Source organism: Bison bison, unplaced genomic scaffold (assembly GCF_000754665.1).
Source record: "Bison bison bison isolate TAMUID 2011002044 unplaced genomic scaffold, Bison_UMD1.0 scf7180017864119, whole genome shotgun sequence".
Lineage (NCBI taxonomy): Eukaryota > Metazoa > Chordata > Mammalia > Artiodactyla > Bovidae > Bison > Bison bison.
The window spans coordinates 1334858-1361693 of record NW_011494691.1 but is presented as its reverse complement, the minus strand read 5'-3'; the positions used below and the strand labels follow the sequence as shown (position 1 = coordinate 1361693).

The window sequence follows — 26836 nt, the reverse complement described above, 5'->3', positions numbered from 1 at the left end:
TTCTATATTCTGGGAGGCCTTATTCTTGCAAAGCATAGTTAGGAAGCTGTAGTGTTTTTCAGGAACATTATCTATCTACATTGCTCGGTACAGGTTTCTGTACATCATTTGACTATAAGAGCAATAACCAGTTTTACCATCTAATACAGCTTCAGGATTTTTGGAATGGTCTAGGATGTAGCAAATGAATATCCTAAGTTTTATGGTATAGTCACTATTTCAGATATTCTAGGTTGTTGCTTGTTAATTGCCATATTTTTGTTAGAGTGATGTCTAATCTTAACACCATTAACTCTAGGAAAAATCCTATGTTATTATGTCTCAGTTTTTCTTTTGTAAAATACGTCCTAGTACTATTTTACTATGTATAATCTAAATACCTTGTTGAATAGATAAGACACCAAAAACAGAAAAATGTAAATTACTTGAAGACATATGGCTATGCAGTCTCATATACTGAATCTAGAACTTTGACCCCTAGTCTGAGCTAATACTTATTTTCATTATTGTAATTTTTTTACTGGTAGCGTTTGACTCCAAATTGGGGATTCCTCGAAAGTAAGTGTTCATAGCAAATTGAAATGTTACTTTTGTTAAGATAAAACTTACTAAATTTATCACATGCTTAGTCATAGCAGTACTTGACACTTTTTTTTTTTAATTAGTCCAGATGCATTCCAGAGATTCCAGATAGTTCCTTCAGTATTGCTAGCTCAGATTTCTGGAGATGGCATCTCTTGGTACCGTCTGGTAGTAGCAGCCCTACTGGTATTTGGTTACCCTCTTGCCTGGTACCTGCACTCGCACTATTGTTTTTAGTGCTGTTCCCCTGAAAGCTGTGCTCTGCTCAGTTCTTTGAGTTCCCAAATAGTCTTCACAGGATGCTTCATTTCAAATAAACTGACCTGAAACTAACCCACAGTGTAGCTACTCTTCTTTTTCCTTTTGTCATTAACAGAGAAGTCCATTCAGGAAGAGTCCTGCCCAGAAAACAATTTTCCCTCTAATCAAACAAAACAGCTTCAGGCATGGTTGGGCTTTTAATGAATAAGTCTTGATTACTTCTCTATTAATATTTTACTGTCTCTGCATTAAATCTATAAAATATTTTTCAAATCTGCTTAGAAGCTGGTAGACAAACATACTGAGTCAATCTGATTTTTATTTTACTACTTACTGCTTGGCTTCCCTCTTAGCTCAGTTGGTAAATCATCTGCCTGCAATGCAGGAGACCCAGGTTCAAGTCCTGTGTTGGGAAGATCCCCTGGAGAAGGAAATGGCAACCCACTCCAGTATTCTTGCCTGGAGAATCCCATGGACAGAGGAGTCTGGCAGGCTACAGTCCACAGATCTCAAGATCTGGTTTAGCGACTAAACCATCACCACCACTTTCTACTTAGGAGAAACTGTAACTTAAGCACATGAAATGCATAAAACCTAAGATGAATGATGATGTTGCAAGTTTTAATAGCCCAGTAACAAAAACATTTTATTTCTTTTTTTTAGCTACTGTTGACCTTTGACCCTATCCTTGTTGAGAAGGTTGCTATTTTGTTATACCATATTATGCAAGATAACCCACAGTTACCTCGACTTTATCTAAGTGGAGTATTTTTCTTCATCATGATGTATACAGGTTCCAATGTGCTTCCTGTTGCTCGGTAAAATTTATTTGAAATTATTTGAATTGTACATGGACAGATTTATTGAATTTATGTTTTGTGAGCATACCATTGCCTTTATTATATTTTTCATTTTAAGAGGTGTTTATATATCTGAAAATTTGAAAATTAGAAGATTGGGGAAAAGTTTTTCAGAATCACACCATTTTACCACATCTAACATAAAAATTGTATCATCATCTAGTATTTTAATCATACAGATTTAATGTATTTATATTGTTTTACATTTTGCTTTTTTCTTAAAATTGAGTAATTTTTTTATTATATAATTATTATATGACCATCATTAAAAATTTTTTCTAATTCATATAAATCTTGCCTTAAATAAAAATTCAGCAGTTTGAGAATATGGATTTACAAGTTTAAGAGCCTTTTTTTATGGCTTTTATTTATAAAAAAGATCTGGTCTTAGTCAGCAGGGTCCTACTGTATAGCACAGGGAACTATATTCAATATCCTGTGATAAACTGTAATAGAAAATAATATAAAAAAAGAATATATGTGTATAACTGAGTCATTTCACCATACAGTAGAGACTGGCACAACATAGTAAATCAACTATACTTCAAAAAAAAACCCAGTCTTAGAAAATTAAGGTTATTAAATCTAAATCAGTTCCTGTACCTGATTAAGTAGTTTTTTTTCCCCCTAGATTTTTGAAGTACACACATACCAAACAGGCCTTCAAGTCAGAAGAGGTAAGCCAGATTAATCCTCTGAATATGGGACTTAATACTGGGGAACCTGTCCTGGTACTAACGTTTCCTAAGTTGTATATGTTTATTGGCTTATAAGCACTTGAAGGCAGATATTCTTTTATTCAAATTTTGCTTTCCTTGTGGTACCTTGTACAAAGAAAGTCTAAGCTAATGTTTTCAAATAAATATTGCCTATTAGACTTAATATTTAAATTATAGATATGAGTATAACCTGACATTTGCTATCTATGAGTATAACTTGTTCCCTTTGTGTAAAATTTAATTAGTAGTGGTAGTAAATAATTCATTATATGCCTGAGTCTCATATAGTCAGCTCAGATTCAGTAAGACTTTCACATTCTTTTTGTTCAGATCCCAGTGTGGGAGAAGTGCTAAGTTTTTATTTTGAGGCTACTTACTTTTTCAGGTGCTCTCAAGTATTCTTGCCATTTTACTTGGGGAGGAATAATAGGAATATAAAAAATGAGACTTTATCCAGGTAGCTTTGACAAATGTAACTTTGACCTACATTTTGCAGAAATGTTTACTGCAAATAAATAACTGAATCTTGTTTGAAATTTTGTTAGACTTTTCATGAAACATTGATTTTCAGATTTTATTGAGAGTGGTATAAATCAAAACTGGACCTCTGTTTAAGAGACTAACCAAGGAGTGTTACATTACTTTGACAACAGACACAAGACCAAAACTGCATGTTTTATAGAGAAGCCAGTAAAACCCTAGAAAGTAATCTATCTACAATCTAACAGTATTAAAGTGATGCCCATGGAAGTATGGTTTCCATAGCTCTATACAAATAGAAAATGAGAATAACAAGTTTCTTAAAAAGTTGGGTCTAATGCTACCACATTAATGCAACATAAAGCACTTTTGTCATTCTTTTTTTCCCCTTTTCTCTGTGCAGTTATGTATATGTAATCTTTTTCAAATTTTATATTATAAAATCATTTCACCTAACTATTTTGAATAATTACAGCAAAACACTATTTGTTTATAACAGAACTCTAGATGTAGAACCAAATAATAGTATTCTAAAGGACAGAACAGCAGTTCTTCGCCTAAAAGTTTAACAGTGAATTTATGGCTTTTATTAGTAAAAAGCCTGAAAATATTCATCATCTAATTTGTCTGTGCACTAAGTAGTAAAATCATATGTGGGCTTTTTTCACTTCTTTGTCAGATCCTAGAGGAATAAAATGTCCTCAGTTTGCCTAGAAGGAAATAAGAAAAGTATTTATAGTCCTTAGGGGTTCCCCCCCAAGTTAGGTAAAGAAATGAGTTTAAAAATTTACCATGATAAAAGTATGAACATTACCCTGACTCCATTTGGCCAACCAGAGAATATGAAGTTCTTAATACCATTAATTATAATTACTTTTAATAGAAATTCTCCATCTAAGTTTTATCCACACATCATGAGGATAGGCTTTAAGATCTTGATTTTTCTAGACTTATTTTTGAAAACAGAAGCAAGTGTAGGTTGGGAACTACTGCCAGCAGTGTAACAGAATAATTGATGTAAATCTTTGCTGGGTTTTCCTTTTGTTGGTCACTACCATTACACATGGTCAGAGGCCAAATGCCCTAAATAATGTTGGCAGTACCTGACCCCTGAGGAGAATTAAGGCTGCTGCAGGGCTAGATACAAGTTCCATCTTGGAGCTCATTCCAAGGCAGGTCATACCAGGAACCTTACTCTTCTCATTTTGCCATTTTTTTCCATCAAATTTCCAAAGCATAAAAGCAGTATGTTCCAATTAGCTTCTTAAAATGTTCTCTAATCCCAATTCATTTAGTAGAAAACTGGAAGATAACTAAAGTTTTAAAGTGTTTCTAACTATGTTTTGTTTTGTTTTAAAGACAAAAGGACAGGATATTTTTCAGAGAAGTATACTTGGGCACATTCTACCAGAAGCAATGGTTTGTTACTTAGAAAATTACGAGCCTGAAAAGTTTTCTGAGATCTTTCTAGGAGAATTTGATACTCCAGAAGCAATCTGGAGCAGTGAAATGAGGTAAATAACCAGTCGATTGTATTTTATACAGACTCTCAACCTTTTGCCTTCTGATTTGACTTCTGTGAAAAGATTTACTTTTAGTAGTTGCTTAATCTCAAGCTACAGTAGTCATTGGTGCCAAATCAAGTGACTTGTTCACAAGGCCCTCAGCTTTTTTCTTGTTCTAACGTGATGTGACAAAATTACTGTTACCTTAGTAGAGTTTTACATGAGGGTATGGAGCCTATTGCCACTGGACTTTCAGGCAATGAATTAATGTATATGTAAGGGACATATGGGGCTTTAAATTAAGACACTTCTTCTGAGTATTTGGAAATAGAACTGTGTCCCATTTAAAAACTATGCCCACAAAAGTAGATCGGACTAGAGATACCTAGAGTCATTTTAATTAATTTCATTTTAATTAAATTGAAATTTAATTTAATTTCAATGTGTGCTAGCCAGCACACATTGACCGTAATCTGGAAGTTGCCAGAGGAATGCCATAGTAAAGTCCATTTTCCACCAAGAAAAAGGAGAGGCCCAGAAGCAGATATCAGTATCCATACAGGCTGTGTCTGGTAAAGACTTGGCAGTTCATGATTCCAGTGTCAAGTTTGCCTCTCTGGACAACCCCTCAGTCTTCCTAGCTGGATGGCAATTGATTTTCTGAGTCAGTTACCCACTCTTTTTTTGGCTGGCCCACACTCACAGTGCTACCTGCTGGTCATCATTTGGCTTCTCTAATAGTTTGACCTATAGGCTTGACATGTACTAGTCACCAATTTGAATATATTCTGTATGACTGTCATATTTTTCACTGGGAACAAATGTATAGCAATATGAATAAGTTTATTATAATTATTCTGTGTAATATTTTTCTTCTGAGATTGGTTGGTATGAGTCCCTCATCTAAAGGATGTAGCTTTGTGTATCCTGAGCTGATCCGGTTTCTGCTTAGCTGAGGGCCAGATCCTAGGTTGTGCTAATTTAACTAAAATAAAGCCCACAGAGTGAGCTTCTTTGGGGAGAGAGCTGACTTGATTCCATGTTTGTGCCCTCATGCATGCAGATTCCATACCTTTTGACCGTCTAATGACTGAATTTTCAGTAAGAAGGGTTGGTATTCTCAGTCTTTTTCTCTTTGGTCTTCTCTATAGGTAGTACTACAAACAAATTTATATCCATAGAGTGTTTGTACACAATAAATTTAGAACACTCTGAGTAACATTCTTAAGCTCTCATTTTAGGTCAATAACTGAATTACTCTGAAGAAGATCCATGTAATTATCTTGCATGATTTCCTGTCGTAAACTTTTCTTTAAAATACAAAATAAAATAGGGACTTCCCTGTTGTTCCTGTGGTTAAGGCTCCATGCTCCGAATCCAGAGGGCCCAGTTTCAATCCCTGGTCAGGGAACTAGGTCTCACATGTCTCTATTAAGATCTGGTACAACCAAGTAAGTAAATATTTTTTAAAATAAATAATTCCATCATAATGCTTGGAGACTTTTCTAATTGTAGGCGGCTCATGATAGAGAAGATTGCTGCCCATCTTGCTGATTTCACACCTCGTCTTCAGAGTAACACAAGAGCACTTTATCAATATTGTCCCATCCCAGTTATCAACTACCCACAACTAGAAAATGAACTATTTTGTAATATTTATTATCTCAAACAACTTTGTGATACACTCCGGTTTCCAGATTGGCCAATTAAAGACCCGGTAAGTCAGCAGATTAATTTGTGCCTTCTTAAATCATAAAAATAACCTCTAATCGCTTCTGGGTATTTCTTCTTTCTAAGAAGGATAATAGATTTCTTAAATAGTTCTTTTTACTTAAGCACTCTGTAATTTGAGTGTATTTGGGTAAATCCTAAACTGAAAGACAGTTTTTTCAGGGAGCATAAAAGGACTTTACCATCTTGATCTTTTCTGACAAAAACAAACTCAATTTCATACATGTAACAAAATTTGTTGAAGTTTCATCGCTAAGTTGTGTCTGACTCTTTTCAACTCCATGGCACCTTGCAGCGCACCAGGCTTCCCTCCCTTCACCCTCCTGGAGTTTGCTAAAACTCACATCCACTGAGTTGGTAATGCTATCCAACCATCTCATCCTCTGTTGCCCCCACTTCCTCATGCCCTGAGTTGTTCCCAGCATCAGGTCCTTTTTCATTGCATCAGCTGTTTGCCATCAGGTTATATTGGAGCTTCAGCTTCAGCATCAGTCCTTCCAATGGATATTTAAGGTTGATTTCCTTTAGGATTGACTGGCTTGATCTCCTTGCTCTCCAAAGGGCTCTCAAGAGTCTTCTCCAACACCACAATTCAGAAGCATCAGTTTTTTGGTGCTCAGCCTTCTTCATGGTCCAATTCTCACATTGTACATAACTGTTGGGAAAACCATATTTTTGACTGTCCGGACCTTTGTCAGCTAAGTTATGTCTCTGCTTTTAAATATGCTGTCTAGATGTGTCATAGCTTTCCTTCCAAGGAGCAAGCATCTTTTAATCTCATGCCTGTGGTCACTGTCCACAGTGATTTTGGAGCCCAGGAAAATAAAATCTGTCACTGCTTTTGCTCTTTCCCCTTCTTTTGCCATGAAGTGATGGGTCTGGATGCCATGGTCTTTGTTTTTTGAATGTTGAGTTTCAAGCTAGCTTTTTCACTCTCCCCTTTCACCCTCATCAGAAGGCTCTTTAGTTCCCTCTTTGCTTTCTGCCTTTAGAGTGGTATTATCCACATATTTGAGGTTGTTGGTACTTCTCCCAGCAGTCTTGATTCTAGCTTGTGCTTCATCCAGCCTGGCATTTTGCATGATGTACACTGCATAGAAGTCAAGTAAGCAGGATGACAGTATACAGCCTTGACGTACTCCTTTGCCAATTTTAAACCAGTCTATTGTTTCGTGTCCAGTTCTAACTGTTGCTTCTCTACCTGCGTACAGTTTTCTCAGGAGACAAGGTGGTCTGGTAGTCCCATTTCTTACGAATTTTCCACAGTTTCTTGTGATCCACATAGTTAGAGGCTTTAGTGTAGTCAATGAAACAGAAGTAGGTGTGTTTCTGGAACTCCCTTGGTTTCTCCATGATCGAACAAATTCCTCTGCCTTTCCTAAACCCAGTTTGTATATTTGGAAAGTCTCAGTTCACATACTGCCTGAAGCCTCACTTGAAGAATTTTGAGCATAACCTTATTAGCAGGTGAAAGGAGTGCAGTTGTATGGTAGTTTGAACATTCTTTGACATTGCCCTTCTTTGGAATTGGAATGAAAACTGACCTTTTTCCAGTCCTGTGGCCACGCTTAGTTTTCCAAGTTTGCTGACATATTGAATGCAGCACTTTAACAGCATCATCTTTTAGGATTTAAAATAGCTCAGCTGGAATTCCATCTCTTCCACTAGCTTCGTTTATAGTAGTGTTTCCTAAGGCCAACTTGACTTCATGCTCCAGGATGCCTGGCTCTAGGTGAGTGATCACACCATCATACTTATCTCGGTCATTAAGACCTTTTGTTGCATAGTTCTGTGTGTTCTTGCCACCTCTTCTTAATCTTCTCAATCTATTAAGAGATTATATAATTATATAATATACTAAGAGATTATGTAATTATATAATATAATTACATATTATAATAGCTTGGTGGGAGCTTGTCTTTATAAGAGATTGATTAAACTCACAGATGCTGAAGTTAGGCAGTCTGGGGTTGAGTTTGGTGATTAATAGCTCATCGGTCTAGGGTATGATTATCTGTTTGGGTGTGTAAGGTTCCGGTTTCTAATCCTGGACAAGCTCTTTGTGGGTCACCTATTTATGGGCTTCTCTGGTGGCTCAGACGGTAAAGCATCTGTCTACAATGCAGGAGACCCTGGTTCGATCCCTGGGTTGGGAAGATCTGCTGGAGAAGGAAATGGCAATCCACCCAGTACTATTGCCTGGAAAATCCCATGGACAGAGGAGCCTGGTAGGCTACAGTCCATGGGGTCGCAAAGAGTCGGACACGACTGAGCGACTTCACTTACTTACTAGGTGACTCAGAGGTAAAGAATCCGCCTGCAGTACAGGAGACATGGGTTTGATCCCTGGGTTGGGAAAATCCTTTAAAGAAGGAAATGGCAATCCACTCCAGTATTCGTGCCTGGGAAATCTCGTGGACAGAGGAACCTGATGGGCTACAATCCATGGGGTTGTAGAAAGTTGGACATGACTTAGCAACTAAACAACAACAACATATTATTGAGCGTATTGCTTGGCTTCTCTAAATCTCAGGTATGATAATAGTGCTGTTACTACTAACAGCAGCTATTCCTGTGGTGGTTGGTAAGATTAACTGAGAGTTCACATAAAAAACATAGCATTAGTTCCTGGGACACTCTTATTTTTGCCAGTTCATTACTAATTCCTACATTTTCCATACTTTCTTTAACAATTAAAAGGAGAGGCAAAAATTGGCAGAGAATTAAGATACCACTTTAAAAAAATAATAGCCCCATAACAAATACTTTGCTACTTAACATTTAACAATACTAGAAGGGAATTTTGGTTATTTGTGTTTAGAAAGCTGTTCGTTGTTTAGCCTAAAATGTCAATTTAAGTAAATATAACACAGCAATTTTGTAACTTACAAATTATATTCTAAAATAGTTTTACTTTGCTGCTGCTGCTGCTGCTAAACATAAATTTTAATTCTGTCTTTAAGGTCAAGCTTCTAAAAGATACCCTTGATGCCTGGAAGAAGGAAGTAGAAAAGAAGCCACCTACAATGTCAATAGATGATGCTTATGAACTGCTTAATCTCCCTCAAGGACAGGGACCGTGAGTTATTTTCATTATCATCTTTCCCCTCTTCTTGCAATTTGTCTTATACCTGAGGAAGACATTTGATAGCAGTGTGTCTAGGATAGTAAATGACGTATAGGAAAGAATGCAGATTTATTAATTAATCAGTGAAGTTTTATAGTAGAATACATATGATAGAAAAAAAAAACATTTTAAGTGTAGGCTGAAAGTTAAAATTTTACCGACAAAGGTCCTGATAGTTGAAGCTATGGTTTTTCCAGTAGTCATGTATAGATGTGAGAGTTGGACCATAAAGAAAGCTGAGTGTCAAAAAATTGATGCTTTTGAACTGTGGTGTTGGAGAAGACTCTTGAGAGTCCCTTGGACAGCAAGGAGATCCAACCAGTCCATCCTAGAGGAAATCAGTCCTGAATATTCTTTTGAAGGACTGATGCCAAAGCTCCAATACTTTGGCCACCTGATACGAAGAACTGATTGATTAGAAAAGACCCTGATGTTGGGAAAGATTAAGGCAGGAGGAAAAGGGGACGACAGAGGATGAGATGGTTGGGTGGCATCATGGACTCAATGGGCATGAGTTTGAGCAAGCTCTGAGAGTTGGTGATGGACAGGGAAGCCTGGTGTGCTGCAGTCCATGGGAATGCAAAGAGTCAGACACGACTGAGTGACTGAACTGAACTGAAAGTTAAAATAACTTAGAATTATAGTTTGAAGTGACATTTTGAAAAGTTGGTTTAAAAATAATTCTTAGTTATTTGAACCCCAAATATGGTTTTGTAATTTGAAGTGAATATGGTAACCTTGTATAAGTAATTTTTTGTTTTTTAATGGTAAAGATAATACATAAGAATAATCTTTATCGATGACCCTACATATAGGGCAACAAACTACACAGATGTAAAGAACAGACTTTTGGACTCAGCAGAAGAGGGTGGGATAATTTGAGAGAATAGCATTGAAACATATACATTACCATATGTAAAATAGATAACCAGTGAGAGTTTGATGCGTGAAGCAGGGCATCCAAAGCTGGTGCTCTGTGTAGACCTGGGGAGATAGGGTGAGGAGGAATTGTGAGGGAGTTTCAGGATGGAGGGGACACATGTATACCAATAGCTGATTCATAACAGAAACCATCACAATATTGTAATTATCCTTCAATTAAAATAGATAAATTTAAAAGATATTTTTTAAAAAAGAATAACCTTACTTAGTCTTACTGGTTTAATTAGGTGCCTAATATATGATCATACACAATAAAAGTAAGGTTCTTAAAAATAATCATTTTAGATGATTGTGTAAACATTTTTCTTGCACGTTACTCAATTCATGAAACAATTTTCCTATTTTGCAGGCATGATGAGAGCAAAATTAGAAAAGCTTACTTCAGACTTGCCCAGAAATATCATCCTGATAAGAATCCAGAAGGGAGGGTATGTACTGCCTTTGGAGTTAGGGCCTTGGGGTTGACTTGCTTTTGTTCTACTGCCATTTCAGGTAGAGAAAAGATATACTTATGCACCAGTGTCTGCCTCATAATATATGTCTAGTATATGTTAAATTAACTTCTGATCGACGTGCTGGTTTTTTGCATAAATGGTCATCTCTCATTTTATCAAAAGGATTGCTCTTTGACTAGTGTGTCTGTGCTCACTCATGTCTCACTCTTTGTGATCCCATGGACTATAGCCCACCAGGGTCCTCTGTCCATGGAATTTTACAGACAAGAATAAGTAATACTCTGCTGCTACTGCTACTGCTAAATCACTTCAGTCGTGTCTGACTCTGTGTGACCCCATAGACGGCAGCCCACCAGGCTCCCCCGTCCCTGGGATTCTCCAGGCAAAGACACTGGAGTGGGTTGCCATTTCCTTCTCCAGTGCATGAAAGTGAAAAGTAAAAGTGAAATCGCTCAGTCGTATCCGACTCTTAGCGACCCCATGGACTGCAGCCTACCAGGCTCCTCCGTCCATGGGATTTTCCAGGCAAGAGTACTGGAGTGGGGTGCCATTGCCTTCTCCTAAGTAATACCCTAGCAGGTTGCCATTTCCTTCTCCAGTGGGTCTTCCTGACCTAGGGTTCAAACCCACATTTCTTGGCTTCTCCTGCATTGGCAGGCGGGTTCTTTATCAGCTGAGCCACTGGGGAAGCACGACTAGTAACTTAAGGTTTTTCTTCTCTTTCCTTACCCATGTTTGTTTGAAAATTAATGAGCTGTCACATGAGTAATTGAAGACAGCCAAGAGATGGGTGAACTTAATTCATCTGTTGGTGAACCATTGCCACTCAGATTGCTTTGCATAATTTATTTCTTTCTAATAACATCCAACTTCTTATGACTGTTAATGAAAAAACAGAAAATTTGGTTCAGAGTTAAAGTCATCTGCTGCCAGTATTCCCTGATCTTGTCTTTTGCAGCTTCCTACTAAAATGCCAGTGGACACTCATAAAATCACATAAGGACCACTAAAACCAGTGCTCATAGTCTGTTGCTAGAAACTTCAGGTAGTTTCCCCTGATTCAAGCCTAGCGTTTTTTATTAGAGATAGGCAGTATTCCTGAGCAGGAAGATAGCATTGGAAAAAACATCACTTTTATGTACTTAAGGTGGTTTTAATCAAAAAACCTGGGACGTTTTTTGAGAAATTTAAAGCAGTTCAGATTTCTAGGAAAGAAAACAATCAATATAGGAAGAAATTTTGAAATCAGTATTAAATTTCTAGACTTAAACTACCAGATACTAAGTACTCTGTAAAACTACAATAGTAATAACAGTATTCTGCTGGCACAAAGATCAACATATAGATCAGGGAACATTATAAAATAGTAATTAAGAGCATGGATGTAGGAGTCAGACATGAATGTGAGTCTTAGCTCTGTCAGCAATGGGCTTTGTGACCTTAGGCAAGTTATGTAACATCTTCTTAAAAATGAGGTTAATAAGGGTACCTACCTCATATAGTGTTTTGAGAATTATGTGAAATAATGTATGTAAAGCATTTAGCAGGGTGCCTGCCACAGTGCTCAAAAAATAGTACCTCTTATAACTTTTTATAATAATTCAGAAACTACATCTGGTGTGTATGAATTTAATATAACATAGGGTATAAGCCAGTGAAGAAATAATTTTCAATAAATGGTATTGAGATCATTGAATACCTTTTTTGGGGAAAAAAAAAAGTTGTTTCATCTGAAAAGTATGCCACCTAAATTCCAGTTGGAATGAATTCCGTAATATAAAAAACAGAAAAAATAATAACTAATGTTACTAGTAAAATACAAACTAGCTGTGTTCTAAGTTGTGATTTTAGATGTTCTGAATTAAAGGTTGATTGTCTTTGGTTACATACAGGATATGTTTGAAAAGGTAAATAAAGCCTATGAATTTTTATGTACCAAATCCGCAAAAATTATGGATGGACCAGATCCAGAGAATATAATTTTAATTCTGAAAACTCAGAGCATTCTCTTCAATCGTCATAAAGAAGGTAAGACATATGTTACGATTTTTCCTCCAGTTCATTCTATCATGTTCCTCGTTTCTGCCTCTTCTTTCTTTTGAGGGGGGAGGTTAATATTTTTTTTATTATTATATTTTTAAATTTATTTTTAATTGGAGCATAATTGCTTTACAATGTTGTGTTGGTTTCTGCTGTACAACACTGTGAATCAGCCATAAGTATACGTATGTCCCCTCCCTCTTGAACCTTCCTCCTACGTATTTCTAATTATGCAGAAGACTCTTGGAATTCCATTTTAAATACAGTAAAAGAGTAGTTTTCTGTAGTTAGACCCAAAATGTTTGTTTCATACCTTCCAATTCTTGCCTATGTTTTTAGTAGTTTACATTCTCAATAAGATTTCATTGTTCCTTCTTAAAGGACATTTCTGTTCTGTGGAGGTACTTGGTTAGTTTTGTCTTTAGCCATTTAATAATAAACATATTAAATGAGATCTAAAATGGACCTGGAAGTTAAGGATCACGTCTTTTGTAAGACTGCACCTATCCATAAACCTCTAAAGGCTGAAAACATCTAGGGTGCCCTGTTTTTTAAAAAGCAACAGAGCTTCCTTGGTGGTCCAGTGGTTAAGAATCCGCCTTCCAATGCAAGGGACACTGGTCCGATCCTTTGTCCGGGAATGTTTCACATGCCTTGGAGCGACTGAGCCTGTGCACCACAGCTGCTGAGCCCATGCTCTAGAGCCTGCAAGCTGCAGCTACTGAAGTCCTTGCACCTAGAGCCATGCTTCCGAACAGGAGAAGCCACCACAATGAGAAGCCGCACACTGCTTTTTGCAACTGGAGAAAGCCCGTGTGCAACAGAGAATACCCACCACAGCCAAAAAATTAAATAAATAAATAAATCTTAAAAAAAATAAAGGCAAGGGGGGACTTTTCAAATGATCATATATATCCCCTCACACTTCATTTTCTGTGGTAGCTCTCGAAATCCTCTGATCTTATGAAACACTTTGAAAATTTTATAAATGAAATAGGTGTGATTTTAGGGTACAGGTTATTGGGAATTTCCAGTGTTGTTTTCAGGGTGATTTGTGGTAGCTAAACAGTAGCAGCCAGAAAGCTCAGAGCACATTGAAAATTTTTTAGACTTTGTTGGGGAAGTTGGATTTAGGTTCAGTATAACAGGTGTCCATTGGCTGGAACTAAACTTGGCTTACACACTAAATGGGAAACCTATTTGCTCTGTAGGATGATGGGAGAAAAGAGAGAATAATGAGAGATGTGAAGTAAATAGGAGTGTTGCTTAATTTAAGATAAGTAGGATTCCAGTTTTGGAGACGGCAATGGCAACCCACTCCAGTACTCTTGCCTGGACAATCCATGGAAGGAGGAGCCTGATAGGCTGCAGTCCATGGGGTCACTGAGAGTTGGACACAACTGAGTGACTTCACTTTTGCTTTTCACTTGCATGCATTGGAGAAGGAAATGGCAACCCATTCCAGTGTTCTTGCCTGGAGAATCCCAGGGATGGGGGAGCCTGGTGGGCTGCCGTCTCTGGGGTCGCACAGAGTCAGACACGACTGAAGCGACCTAGCAGCAGCAGCAGTAGGATTCCAGTTTATTGGAGGGGACATCATGGGGATTGAGCAGCTTGGACATTAGAGCAGTGATTAAATTGATTCAGTTTTACATATAAACTCAACAGAAAGCATTTGTAAAACATTTAGTTACATGACATCACTAATGAGAATGAATCTAAAGAAGTCTTTTTCAAACCATTGGTTTGTTTTTTGGCTGATAACTATTTTAGCCACCATAGTGCAGCTGTAGCTCATTTTATGTATTATCAAGATGAGAATTTTTTTTCACGCAGTCTTCTACTTTTCACAAATGGAGTTTATACTCAGTAAGTTCTGGGGTAGGGGGTCCTCTGATAAAACTTAACATTAATTCATTCACTCTTTTTCTTATATATGTATGTGTTAGGACTACCAGGACCAGTTCCAAGGGGCTTTTTTTTTTTAAGCTATCTTAAAAATGCATTAATTTAAAGTAGATTATTGGTCATCTCAAAAGGTAAAAGTTATAAAGATCACATGGACCGTACAGAAAGTAGATACTCTGCGAAGGATCAAAACCACTATACACAAAGTTTAGTTTTAATCTACCAGGAAATACTCTTTTTCTAGTAGAAACATTTTAGAGAGGTCAACCAAACAAGTTTGCTAGTAGAAAAGATCCAAGGGATTTGTACTCAGTTTAATTTCTTTAAATAAACTAGAATTAGGAAACATTTAAGATGTTGACTGTTTTAATCTTTTTTTTTTTTTTGACAATGTAATTAAAAATTAACTTAAAACCATGATTATTTCAGATTTACAGCCTTATAAATATGCAGGATACCCCATGCTAATTAGGACCATAACAATGGAAACTTCAGATGACCTCCTTTTCTCAAAAGAATCACCATTGTTGCCTGCTGCTGCAGAGCTGGCTTTCCATACGGTTAACTGCTCAGCCCTCAATGCTGAAGAGCTTAGACGGGAGAATGGAATTGAGGTAATATGGAATGATCTTTGTCCTTGTCTTAAAGCTAGTTTAGGCAAACTGTCTCTTAGCAATAAAAAATTCACCAAGTACAAATACAGTTGATACAGTTTCTTTAATTTATTGCAACAGATAAGCATGTTCTTTATATTCTAATACCAAAATTAAAATAAATGGAGCCTTATTGCATAACATGAATTTGAGAATATTGGATTCAAAATTGGTGAACTTAATATTACTTGCAAAATAGTGTAGTAGGATGCTTTTAAAAAACTGCAGGGTTCTTTGTTTACTTATTTATTTAACAAATGTTAATTGAGCCAACACTTATTTGCCAAGTTTCTAATACTGGAAGGTTAATTAATGTTTTATTCCTAGCAGAAGAGGCTTTTCAAACTTCGAGAGTTAACGGCAGACTTCTTTCTCTGCAGGTGTTACAAGAGGCATTTAGTCGCTGTGTGGCTGTCTTGAATCGTTCTAGTAAACCAAGTGACATGTCAGTACAGGTAAGGCTGAAACACACTATTACGCTAGAGTAGTAGTTCAGACGTTAGGTCTGTTTTAGAATCACTTTGAGGGCTCATTAAAACCTGGGTTGCTGAGGTCTGCCTCCCAGGTCCTCTGCCCAGAGTTTCTGATTCATAAAGTCTAGAGTAGGGGCCTGAGAATACGCTTTTCTAACAGAATTCCCAGATGATACTGATGCTGTTATTCTGTGTATCACACTTTAATAAGTACTGTGCTAAATCATATGTAATCTGTTGGTTTAATTTTGTTCCTTATAATAGAGAGTGATATAATGAATCCCATGTCCCCTTTACCCAGTTTCAAACATCTGTAATTTTTCCATTTTTGTTTCACTTATCTTCCATCCCCTTCCTTAATTCCTTCTTTACTTCCCACTCCCATACCTAGTGTTTTCATTTTCTTCTTTTCTGTTGAATTCTTTGGTAGAAGAACCATCAGGAACATTAAGATCACTGTAAAATGCATCTTTTTGACCTTTTGTATATGCCAGCAAAATTTAGAATATAAAACAATTCAGTACAGGCTTTTGAGTTTCATTTTTATTAATAAGTATAGTACATTATTATAATTCAGGGCAAAAATACTTTAATCTAGAAGTTGGCAAATTTTTTTTATAAAGGGCTAGAGGGTGGTTATTTGAGACATTCAGGTTACGTGTAGTCTGTTGCATATTTTTTAAATTATTTATTTATTTTTGGTTGGACTGGGTCTTTGTTGCAGAGCACGGGCTTTCTCCTTGCGGAGAGTGGGGGCTTCTCTTTATCATGGTGCACAGGTTTTTAATTGCAGTGATTTCTCTCGTTGCTGAGCACCAGTGCTAGGGTGCACGGGCGTTAGTAGTTGCTGCTGGAGGGCTCTAGAGCACAGGCTTAGTAGTTGTGGCACATGGATTTTATTGCCCCATAGCATGTGGACTCTTTCTGGACCAGGGATCAAACCTGTGTTCCCTGCATTGGCAGATGGATTCTTGTCCGCTACCACCAGGGAAATCTTATTGCATGTTTTTATTTGTGACTTTTACAACTCTTTCCAAATGTAAAAGCTAAGGCTTCCTGGCCATACAAAAACAGATCATGGTTGACTTGGCCTGTGGCCGTATAGTGGCCATGGTTTGCCAACCCTGCATCTATAGGGTATCTTAACCAGAAATACTGATAATTTAGTAGAAATATTCTGTTTAATTTTGGAGCATCATATATATCATTAAACATTATTACGAATCTCTGCTGATTTGATTTCCACTATCTTAAACAGGAATGCACATGTGACCTTTTTTTACTCTGTTGTGTTATCTGCAGGTGTGTGGACACATAAGCAGATGCTATAGTGTGGCTGCTCAGTTTGAAGAATGCCGAGAGAAGATTACAGAAATGCCTGGCATCATCAGGGATCTCTGTCGGGTGCTCTACTTCGGCAAGGTAGACGTTACGTTTACTGCTTTCTGGATTCAATCAGCAATGAGTTTTCTCATCGAGTAGTCAGTCCTCAATTTATAAATTAAGTTCTTTTCCTAAAATTATTTTCAAGTAAATGACATGGATCTCTAAAAACATTTTTCACTGAATCCTTGCCATAAATGATGACTTTGTTCCTGGGTTGGCCCACAAAGAATAAGACAAGAATGACATATTTAGATGGAAGTTGGTTTCCTCTGAACAGTTGAACAGAGGCAGGGAAGCAAGAGAGAAGACTAAACTAAATCAGTCTAATGAAAGTAAAGTGAAAGAAAGTGAAAGTGAAGTTGCTCAGTCGTGTCCAACTCTTTGCGACCCCGTGGACTGTAGCCTACCAGGCTCCTCTCTCCATGGGATTCTCTAGGCAAGAATAGTGGAGTGGGTTACCATTTCCTTTTCCAAGGCATCTTCCCAATCCAGTGATCGAACCCGAGTCTCCCACACTGTAGGCAGACACTTCAACACTTCACTGCATGGTGAAAAGGCCATAGGGATCTGAGAGCTTGCTGTTTCTTCCCAGTCCAACACTGCTGAGGGAAGTTGACGATGGGTGATGTGATAAGTGACTGGAAAGGAAAGAGATTCTCTGGTAACTGAGCAGAGTGACAGTTGTGTTGGAATAGAATAGGACTAGGTTGCTGATCCTGGGCTAAGGTACCTAGAAATAAGGAATCTGATGAAAACACGTCCCCAACTATATTTACTTGACATACTTAGATGTGTCTAGTAAGAAAGAAATGCTGGTATAAAGAAGTCAATCTGTACACCTACACTAAAGGCTTCATTGATACACTTATGATCACTGGCACATGTATTGCTACTAATGCCTTATCACTGGTTTTAAAAATACAAGAAGTGAAACAAAACAGTATTCTCAAGTCTTTAACACTAATTTGCTTCAAAGATAGTAATTCTGGTACAAATCAAATCCACATTGAGGTATCACCTCACTTTGGTCAGAATGTCTAACAACAAAAAGTCTACAAATAATAAATGCTAGAGAAGATGTGGAGAAAGAGATCCCTTGTATACTGTTGTTGGGAATGTAAGTTGGTGTAGTACAGCCACTATGGAAAACAGCATGCTGCTGCTGCTGCTGCTAAGTCGCTTCAGTCGTGTCCAACTGTGCGACCCCATAGATGGCAGCCCGCCAGGCTCCCCTGTCCCTGGGATTCTCCAGGCAAGAACACTGGAGTGGGTTGCCATTTCCTTCTCCAATGCATGAAAAAGAAAAGTGAAAGTGAAGTCGCTCAGTTGTGTCCGACTCTTCGAGACCCCATGGACTGCAGCCCACCAGGATCCTCCGTCCATGGGATTTTCCAGGCAAGAGTACTGGAGTGAGGTGCCATTGCCTTAGGTTCCCTAAAAAAACTAAAAATAGAGAAAGAATACTGAAGTGGGTAACCATTCCCTTCTCCATGGGATCTTCTTGACCCAGGGATCAAAACTGGAGTGGGGTGCCATTGCCTTAGGTTCCCTAAAAAAACTAAAAATAGAGAAAGAATACTGAAGTGGGTAACCATTCCCTTCTCCATGGGATCTTCTCGACCCAGGGATCAAATCTAGGTCTCCTGCATTGCAGGCAGATTCTTGACTGCCTGAACCACCTGGGAAGCCCCAGAGCTACCATATGATGAAGCAGTTCCACCCCTAGGTACATATCTGGAAAACTGAACACATTATTTGAAAAGATACGTGCACCCAGTGTTCATAGCACTATTCATAATAGCCAAGGCATGAAAACAACCCAGGTGCTCATCAACAAATGGTTGGCTTAAGTTGATGTGTATACACACACACACTGTAAAAACACTCACAAATACACACACACAATGGGATGTTATTGAGCCATAAAAAAAGAATGAAATATTGCCATTTGCAGCAGTGTGAATGACCTAGAGAATATTATGCTTAATGTAACAAGTCAGACAAAGACAAGCACTGTATGATATCACTTACATGTGGAATCTAAAAAACCATACAAATGAACATATATACAAAATAGAAAGTCTCACAGACATAGAAAACAAACTTATGGTTACCAAAAAGAAAAGGAAGAGGGAGGCGAGGAGGGACAATGGGAGTGAATGAAAGGAAGGAAAATGGGATTAACAAATACAAACTGCTATATATAAAATGGGCTTCCCTGATAGCTCAGTTGGTAAAGAATCTGCCTACAGTGCAGGAGACCCTGGTTTGATTCCTAGGTCGGGAAAATCCTCTGGAGAAGGCTTAGGCTACCCACTCCAGTATTCTTGGGCTTCCCTAATGGCTCAGCTGGTAAAGAACCCGCCTACAATGTAAGAGACCTGGGTTCTATCCCTGGGTTGGGAAGATCCCCTGGAGAAGGGAAACGCTACCTACTCCAGTGTTCTGGCCTGGAGAATTAGGGGTCGCAAAGAGTCAGACATGACTGAGTGACTTTCACTTTCATTCATAAAATAGGAAGGATTTGTTATCCAATTGTATAACACAAAGACTTATACCCAATATCTTGTATTAACCTATAATGGAATATGATCGCCAAAAAAAAATGAATCTCTGTGTTGTATACCTGAAACTAACACAATATTGTAAACAACCATGCTTCAGTTTTCAAATTAATTTTTTAAAATAGTAATTCTGTGTCTTGTCACATGGTTACTTTAATTTTAGGCTTTAAATGATACAGGACTCAGATATAAATCAGAATAGAAAATGTAAGAGGAGGTAAACACACATACAATAAGATAGTTAAGTAACTTCTCCTACATTCACAGTCTGTTTCTCTTGGGAGCTTTTTTTAAAAATCCATTTTTTTTTTTAATTCCATTATTTTTATTCTCAGGGTATTCCAAGAGTGGCTGCCCTTGGGGTAGAATGTGTCAGCTCTTTTGCTGTGGATTTCTGGCTACAGACACACCTATTACAAGCTGGAATTTTGTGGCATCTGCTTGGTTATCTCTTTAATTATGACTACACCCTGGAAGAGAGTGGTATTCAGAAAAGTGAAGAAACAAACCAGCAGGTAATGTGAACATTACTTTAACACTGAATTTGAGCCCAAACTGTAGATTACTGCAAAAGCAAAGCCCTAGCTATCCAGAGCCCTCAAGGCATAAACCATTTTACAAGATTATTAAGCTTATTGTTCTTTAGGCCCCAGATCTGTTTATCATAACCACTTATCCCAGAAGTTTTCAAGACCATGGAATTTGCAATAACATATACTGGGCATAACTTAATCTTTTCTTGGTTACTGAGAATCACCTTTATGATTGCAGAATTATGGTTGTATATCACAGGGAAGTGATAACGGTGCTGTTGAAGCTTGTTTGCCTAAACACTTGAGAACTTACCTGATTGTTTTTTTTACAGATTTTTTTTTTTTTAACTTACAGGTATTTTTTCTGTCACTCCTTTCTTATTCATTATTCATATTGTGAATATGTGCCTCTAATGATCAGATCTACTTAATCATCTCTTGTTCCCCATCCTATCCCCCAGGGTGCTTCTTCCAGTTATCAACAAGTTACTATATTGGATATAAATGACTACATAGATCCTGATTGTCTTTCATATAAATAGAAGAATAAGCTATAATGCATGGACATTTTTTTATTTTAAATTCTTTACTTTTTAATTGAAGGATAATTGCTTTACAGAGTTTTGTTATTTTCTGTCAAACATCAGCATGAATCAGCCATAGGTATACATATGTCCCCTCCTTCTTGAACCTCTCTCCCATCTCCCGCCCCACCCTACCCCCTAGGTTGGTATAGAGCTCTTGTTTGAGTTGCCTGAGACATACAGCAAATTCCCATTAGCTATCTATTTTACATATGGTAATATAAGTTTCCATGTTACTCTCTCCATACATCTTACCCTCTCCTGCCCTCTTTCTGTAAGTCTGTTCTTAATGTCTGTTTCTTCACTACTGCCCTGCAAATAAATTCTTTGGTACCATCTTTTAAAATTCCTTATATTTGCGTTAGTATATGGTATTTATCTTTCTCTTTCTGACTTACTTCACTCTGTGTAATAGGCTATAGGTTCATCCACCTCATTAGAACTGACTCAAATGTGTTCCTTTTTGTGGCTGAGTAATATTCCATTGTGTATATGTACACAACTTATTTATCCATTTATCTGTCGATGGACATCTAGGTTGCTTCCATGCTCTAGCTATTGTAAATAGTGCTGCAATGAACATGGAGGTACATGTGTCTTTTGCAGTTTTGGTTTCCTCAGGGTATATGCCTAGGAGTGGGATTGCTGAGTCATATGGTGGTTTTATTCCTAGTTTTTTAAGGAATCTCCATACCATCTTCCATAGTGCCTGTATCAATTTACATTTGCCAGTGTCATAGTTTTTTGATGACTCTGGCTTTGTAGAATAGTCTGAAGTCAGGAAGGCTGATTCCTTCAGTTCCGTTCTTCTTTCTCAAGACTGCTTTGGCTGTTCGGGGTCTTTTGCATTTCCATATGAATTGTGAGATCTTTTTTGTTCTAGTTCTATGAAAAATGCCATTGGTAATTTGATAGGGATCACATTGAATCTGTAGATTGTGTTTGGTAGTATAGTCATTTTCACAATGTTGATTCCTCAACCCTAGTAACATAGAATATCTCTCCATCTGTTTATGTCATCTTTGATTTCTTTCATCAGTGTCTTATAGTTTTCTGTATGCAGTTTTTTTGTCTCCTTAGCTAGTTGTATTCCTAAATATTTTATTCTTTTAGTTGCAATCATGAATGGGGTTGATTCCTTAATTTCTCTTTCTGATTTTTCATTGTTAGTATATAGGAATGCAAGTGATTTCTGTGTATTGATTTTCTGTCCTGTGACTGCTAAATTCACTGATTAGCTCTAGTAATTTTCTGATAGTATCTTTAAGGTTTTCTGTGTACAGTATCATGTCATCTGCAAACAGTGAGAGCTTTACTTTTCTTTTCCAATCTGGATTCCTTTTATTTCTTTTTCTTCTCCGATTTCTGTAGCTAGGACTTCCAAAGCTATGTTGAATCCTAGGGGTGAGAGTGGACACCCTTGTCTTATTCCTGATCTTAGGGGGAATGGTTGCAGTTTTTCACCATTGCGAATAATGTTCGTTGTGGGCTTATCATGTATGGCCTTTACTATGTTGAGGTAGGTTCCTTTTGTGCCCATTTTTTGAAGAGTTTCAGTCATAAAAGCGTGCTGAATTTTGTCAAAGGCTTTTTCCACATCTATTGAAATTATCATATGTTTATCTTTCAATTGGTTTATATGGTGTATCACATTGATTGATTTGCCTATATTGAAGATTCCTTCCATCCCTGGAATAAACTCAACTTTATCATGGTGTGTTAGCTTTTTAATGTGTTGTTGAAATCTGTTTGCTAGAATTTTGTTGAGGATTTTAACATCTATGTTTATCAGTGATATTGGCCTGTAGCTTTTTTTTGTGTGTGTTGTCTTTGTCTGGTTTTGGTATCAGGGTGTTGGTGGCTTCATAGAATGGGTTTGGAAGTGTTTCTTCCTCTGCAATTTTTTGAAGAACTTTTAGAAGGATAGGCATTAGCTCTTCTCTAAATGTTTGATAGAATTCACTTGTGAAGCCATCGGATCCTGGGCTTTTGTTTTTCAGGAGATTATTGATCACAGTTTTTATTTCAGTGCTTGTAATTGGGTTTTTCATAATTTTATTTCTTCCTGGTTCAGCCTTGGAAGATTGAACTTTTCTAAGAATCTGTCCATTTCTTGCAGTTTATCCATTTTATTGCCATATAGTTGTTCATAATAGTCTTAGAATCCTTTATATGTCTGCACTGTTGTAACCTCTCCTTTTTCATTTCTAATTTTGTTGATTTGACTCTTCTCTTTTTTTCTTGAGTCTGGCTAAAGGTTTGTCAATTTTTTTTATCTTCTCAAAGAACCATCTTTTAGTTTTATTAATCTTTACTATTGTTTCTTTCATTTCTTTTTCATTTATTTCTGCTCTGATCTTTATGATTTCTTTCCTTCTGCTAATTTTGGGGTTTTTTAATTCTTTTTCCACTTGTTTTAGGTGTAAAGTTAGGTTGTCTGATTTTTTTCTTGTTCCTTGTGGTAGGATTTTATTGCTATAAATGTCCCTCTTAGAGCTGTTTTTGCTGCATCCCATAGATTTTGAGTTGTGTTTTCCTTGTCATTTGTTTTTAGGAATTTTTTGATTTGCCTTTTGATTTCTTCAGTAACCAGTTTGTTATTTAGAAATGTATTGTTTAATCTCCATATGTTTGTGTTTTTTACATTTTTTTTCTTGTAATTGGTGTTTCATCTCATAGCATTGTGGTCAGAGAAGATGCTTGACACAATTTCAATTTTCTTAAATTTACTGAGGTTAGATTTATGACCCAAGATGTGTATCCTGGAGAATGGAATGTTCCATGTGTACTTGAGAAGTAGGTGTATTCTGTATTTGGATGGAATGTCCTGAAGATATAAATGAGATCCATCTTGTCTAATGTGTCATTTAAGACTTGTGTTTCCTTATTCATTTTCTGTTTTCATGATCTGTCCATTGGTGTAAGTGGGGTGTTAAAGTCGCCTCCTATTATTGTGTTACTGTCAATTTCTTCTTTTATGTCTGTTAGTGTTTGTTTTATGTGCTGAGGTGCTCCTATGTTGGTTGTATAGATGTTTGCAATTGTTATGTCTTCCTCTTGTACTGATTCCTTGATCATTAGGTAGTGTTCTTCCTTATCTCTTGTAATATTCTTTATTTTAAGGTCTACTTAGTCTAATATGAGGATTGCTACTCCAGCTTTCTTTTGGTTTACATTGGCATGGAATATATTTTTCCACCCTCTCAGTTTCAGTCATTATATGTATCTTTAGATCTGAAGTGGATTTCTTCTAGACAGCATATATATGGGTCTTGTTTTTGTATCCATTCAGCTGTCTGTGTCTTTTGGTTGCAGCATTTAATCCATTTACTTTTAAGGTAATTATTAATATATATGATCCTATAGCCATTTTCTTAATTGTTTGGGTTTTTTTTGTTTGTTTGTTTGTTTTAGATCTTTTTCTTCTCTTGTATTTCCTAACTATATAAGTCCCTTTAACATTTGTTTTCAAGCTGGTTTGGTGGTACTGAATTCTCTTGACTTTTACTTTTCATAAACACTTGACATTAGTGTTGGGGACTTCAGTACTTTTTTTGTTTCTTTTTCTTTGCTTTCTCTTCCTTAATATGTTCCATGCTGTTTTGATTCCATAAATGTACTATTGCCTGGTAAGAGATCTATTTTAATAAAGGTGTTAATTTTTTTTTTAACAGGAAGTAGCCAACAGCCTTGCCAAACTGAGTGTCCGAGCTCTAAGTCGCCTTGGAGGTTATCTGCCTGAAGAACAAGCAACACCAGAAAATCCAACCATAAGGAAAAGTTTAGCTGGCATGCTGACCCCTTATGTTGCTAGAAAACTTGCTGTGATTAGTGCTACTGAGGTACAGAGCTAGCCTGGGTTTTGATAAATATTGCAAGATCCTTTACATAATAGAGGAATATAACAATGTCGATTGCTCTCAGAAACCTAAAAATTGAAAATGCTCACACGCTTGTTCTCTCAACTAAGAAATTTGGTTATTGTGTCTTGGTGCTGATGATAGCAGCTCTATACGTCTGGGGATAAGAACTCCCTTTTTTTCCTCCAAGCACAAAGCTCAGAAAATGTAAAGTGTAAAAACTTCTTATTAAAACACTTTGGGAATTCCCTGATGGTCCAGTTGTTAGGATTTGGATTCAAGTCAAGGGCCTGGATTCAGTCCCTGGTTGAGGAAATAAAATCCTGCAAACCGTGAGACACGCATCCCCACTCTCTCTCCCCACAAAAAAAAAAAAAAAAAAAACATTTAAAGGAGAGTTAATTGTGTATGTGTACACTTAAATTGAGTAGAGCGACACAAAGGGAAAGCACTCTAGATGGCTAAGCAGGCATAAGCTTATGTCTGCAGAACTACTTAATGCAGCCTTGAATCAGGGTTTGGCTGAGAAAACTGGAACTGAATCTCTCCCATAAATTCTACTTACCTTTTTAGGAGTATGCTTCATAAAGACTTAGATTTTGTTTTCAAATATGTGTATATAAAAGTTGTGTGGTATTCTTTTTAAGATTATATTTACTGTTTATAAAATGCTTTAATAAAATATCGTGTGTGATTTTCACCAAAGCAGAGCACACGTTAAGAATGAGATGTGAAAACAGACTCAAATTTGAATTCCAGTTTCACCACTTAAATGTTGTGAGACCTGGAACAAATAATTTGATCTTTCTCAGAGAAGTCTTAATTTTTCTCAGCTGCAGTATGGTAAACATTATATTTTCAAACTTGTTAAAATTATTCAAGCCCATTGTACTTAAGGTTCCTGTTACAGAGCTTGGTGAGTCATAGACAATTTAAATGAATGATAACTTCAATATTTTTCCTAAATATTATAAAACAGTAATATTCTATCTTCTAGATTTTGAAGATGCTTAACAGTAACACAGAGAGCCCCTATTTGATATGGAACAATTCTACAAGAGCAGAACTACTTGAATTTCTTGAATCTCAACAGGAAAGCATGATTAAAAAAGTAAGTTAGTAATTTCTTGCATCCTCCCACCTTCCAGTGGAGAAGGTAGTAAGTCATGAAAAAAATCAAGACAGAGAGTAGAATGGGAGATAAGGAGTTGGCCTGGATAATACATAACTAGACGGTTGAATCTTGATGGTTTAGAAGACATTTATGTTTGTGAGTTTGGACTTCATTAAAGAGTAACCATCACTGAGTGTCCTGGATTATGCAAAATTTGGCTTAGCACTCATTTCATGATAGTCACTCAGAGCTCTTCATTGATAGAAGTTTTGAGAATTGCAGAGCTAGGAAGAACCAGTCTCGGATTTCTGCACATCATCTGTTTTTTTTTACCAGAAGAGAGAAAATATCATTCTTTCTTCGTTTAGCCCTTTACAGTTTATTCCTGCTTCCCTCCTAGCTCAGTTGGTAAAGAATCTGCCTGCAGTACAGGAGACCCAGGTTCGAGTCCTGTGTCAGGAAGATCCCCTGGAGAGGGAAATGGTGATCCACTCCAATATTCTTGCCTGGAGAATCCCATGGACAGAGGAGCATTTACTTTTCTTTACAATTTATTATACACTTTTACATATTATTTCAGTCCAACCTAAATTTTATGTAATTTGAATCTTCTTGGGGCTATTTTTTTCCCAGTTTCTTTCCTGTTTTCCTGTCTTTTTCTTTGTCCTTAAATAGAAATCAACTGATATATTACCTTGCTTTTTTAATTCAGAGACCCTGTTTTCCTGCACTTTATCACTTAATGTATTACTTTTTAAAACCAGTTCAGACATGTCCATCTCTTAGTTCTGTTACTCTGTATCTGACCAGGCCAAATGTCCGCTGAGAGGAGACCCACATGTCATACTTGCAGAACACTAGGTCTAAGATACTTCGTTGGCTGACCTCAGTGATCTTTTGAAATTTTAAAATGAGTTTCAATTTTGGTCTAAAAAATAATATAACTCTCTGCCTATAAATAACATAACTCTTTGAGGGACTTCCCTGATGGCTTAGCAGGTAAAGAATCTGCCTGCAATACAGGAGATACAGGTTTGATCCCTGGGTTAGAATAATCCC

The 26836-nt window shown here is 36.9% G+C and overlaps 1 protein-coding gene across 1 annotated transcript in view; it reads left to right on the top strand.

Annotated features, from left to right (window-relative positions):
• DNAJC13 (DnaJ (Hsp40) homolog, subfamily C, member 13) overlaps positions 1-26836 on the top strand; it is a 163408-nt gene that overhangs the window by 105633 nt on the left and 30939 nt on the right. The window contains exons 30-42 of the mRNA XM_010839582.1: positions 1507-1661; positions 2335-2380; positions 4262-4416; positions 5923-6124; positions 9102-9217; positions 10557-10635; positions 12555-12690; positions 15040-15224; positions 15644-15718; positions 17039-17158; positions 20022-20201; positions 24478-24645; positions 25661-25774. Of these exons, the coding sequence (XP_010837884.1) occupies positions 1507-1661; positions 2335-2380; positions 4262-4416; positions 5923-6124; positions 9102-9217; positions 10557-10635; positions 12555-12690; positions 15040-15224; positions 15644-15718; positions 17039-17158; positions 20022-20201; positions 24478-24645; positions 25661-25774 (1731 nt within the window). The remainder of the gene's footprint in view (positions 1-1506; positions 1662-2334; positions 2381-4261; positions 4417-5922; positions 6125-9101; positions 9218-10556; positions 10636-12554; positions 12691-15039; positions 15225-15643; positions 15719-17038; positions 17159-20021; positions 20202-24477; positions 24646-25660; positions 25775-26836) is intronic.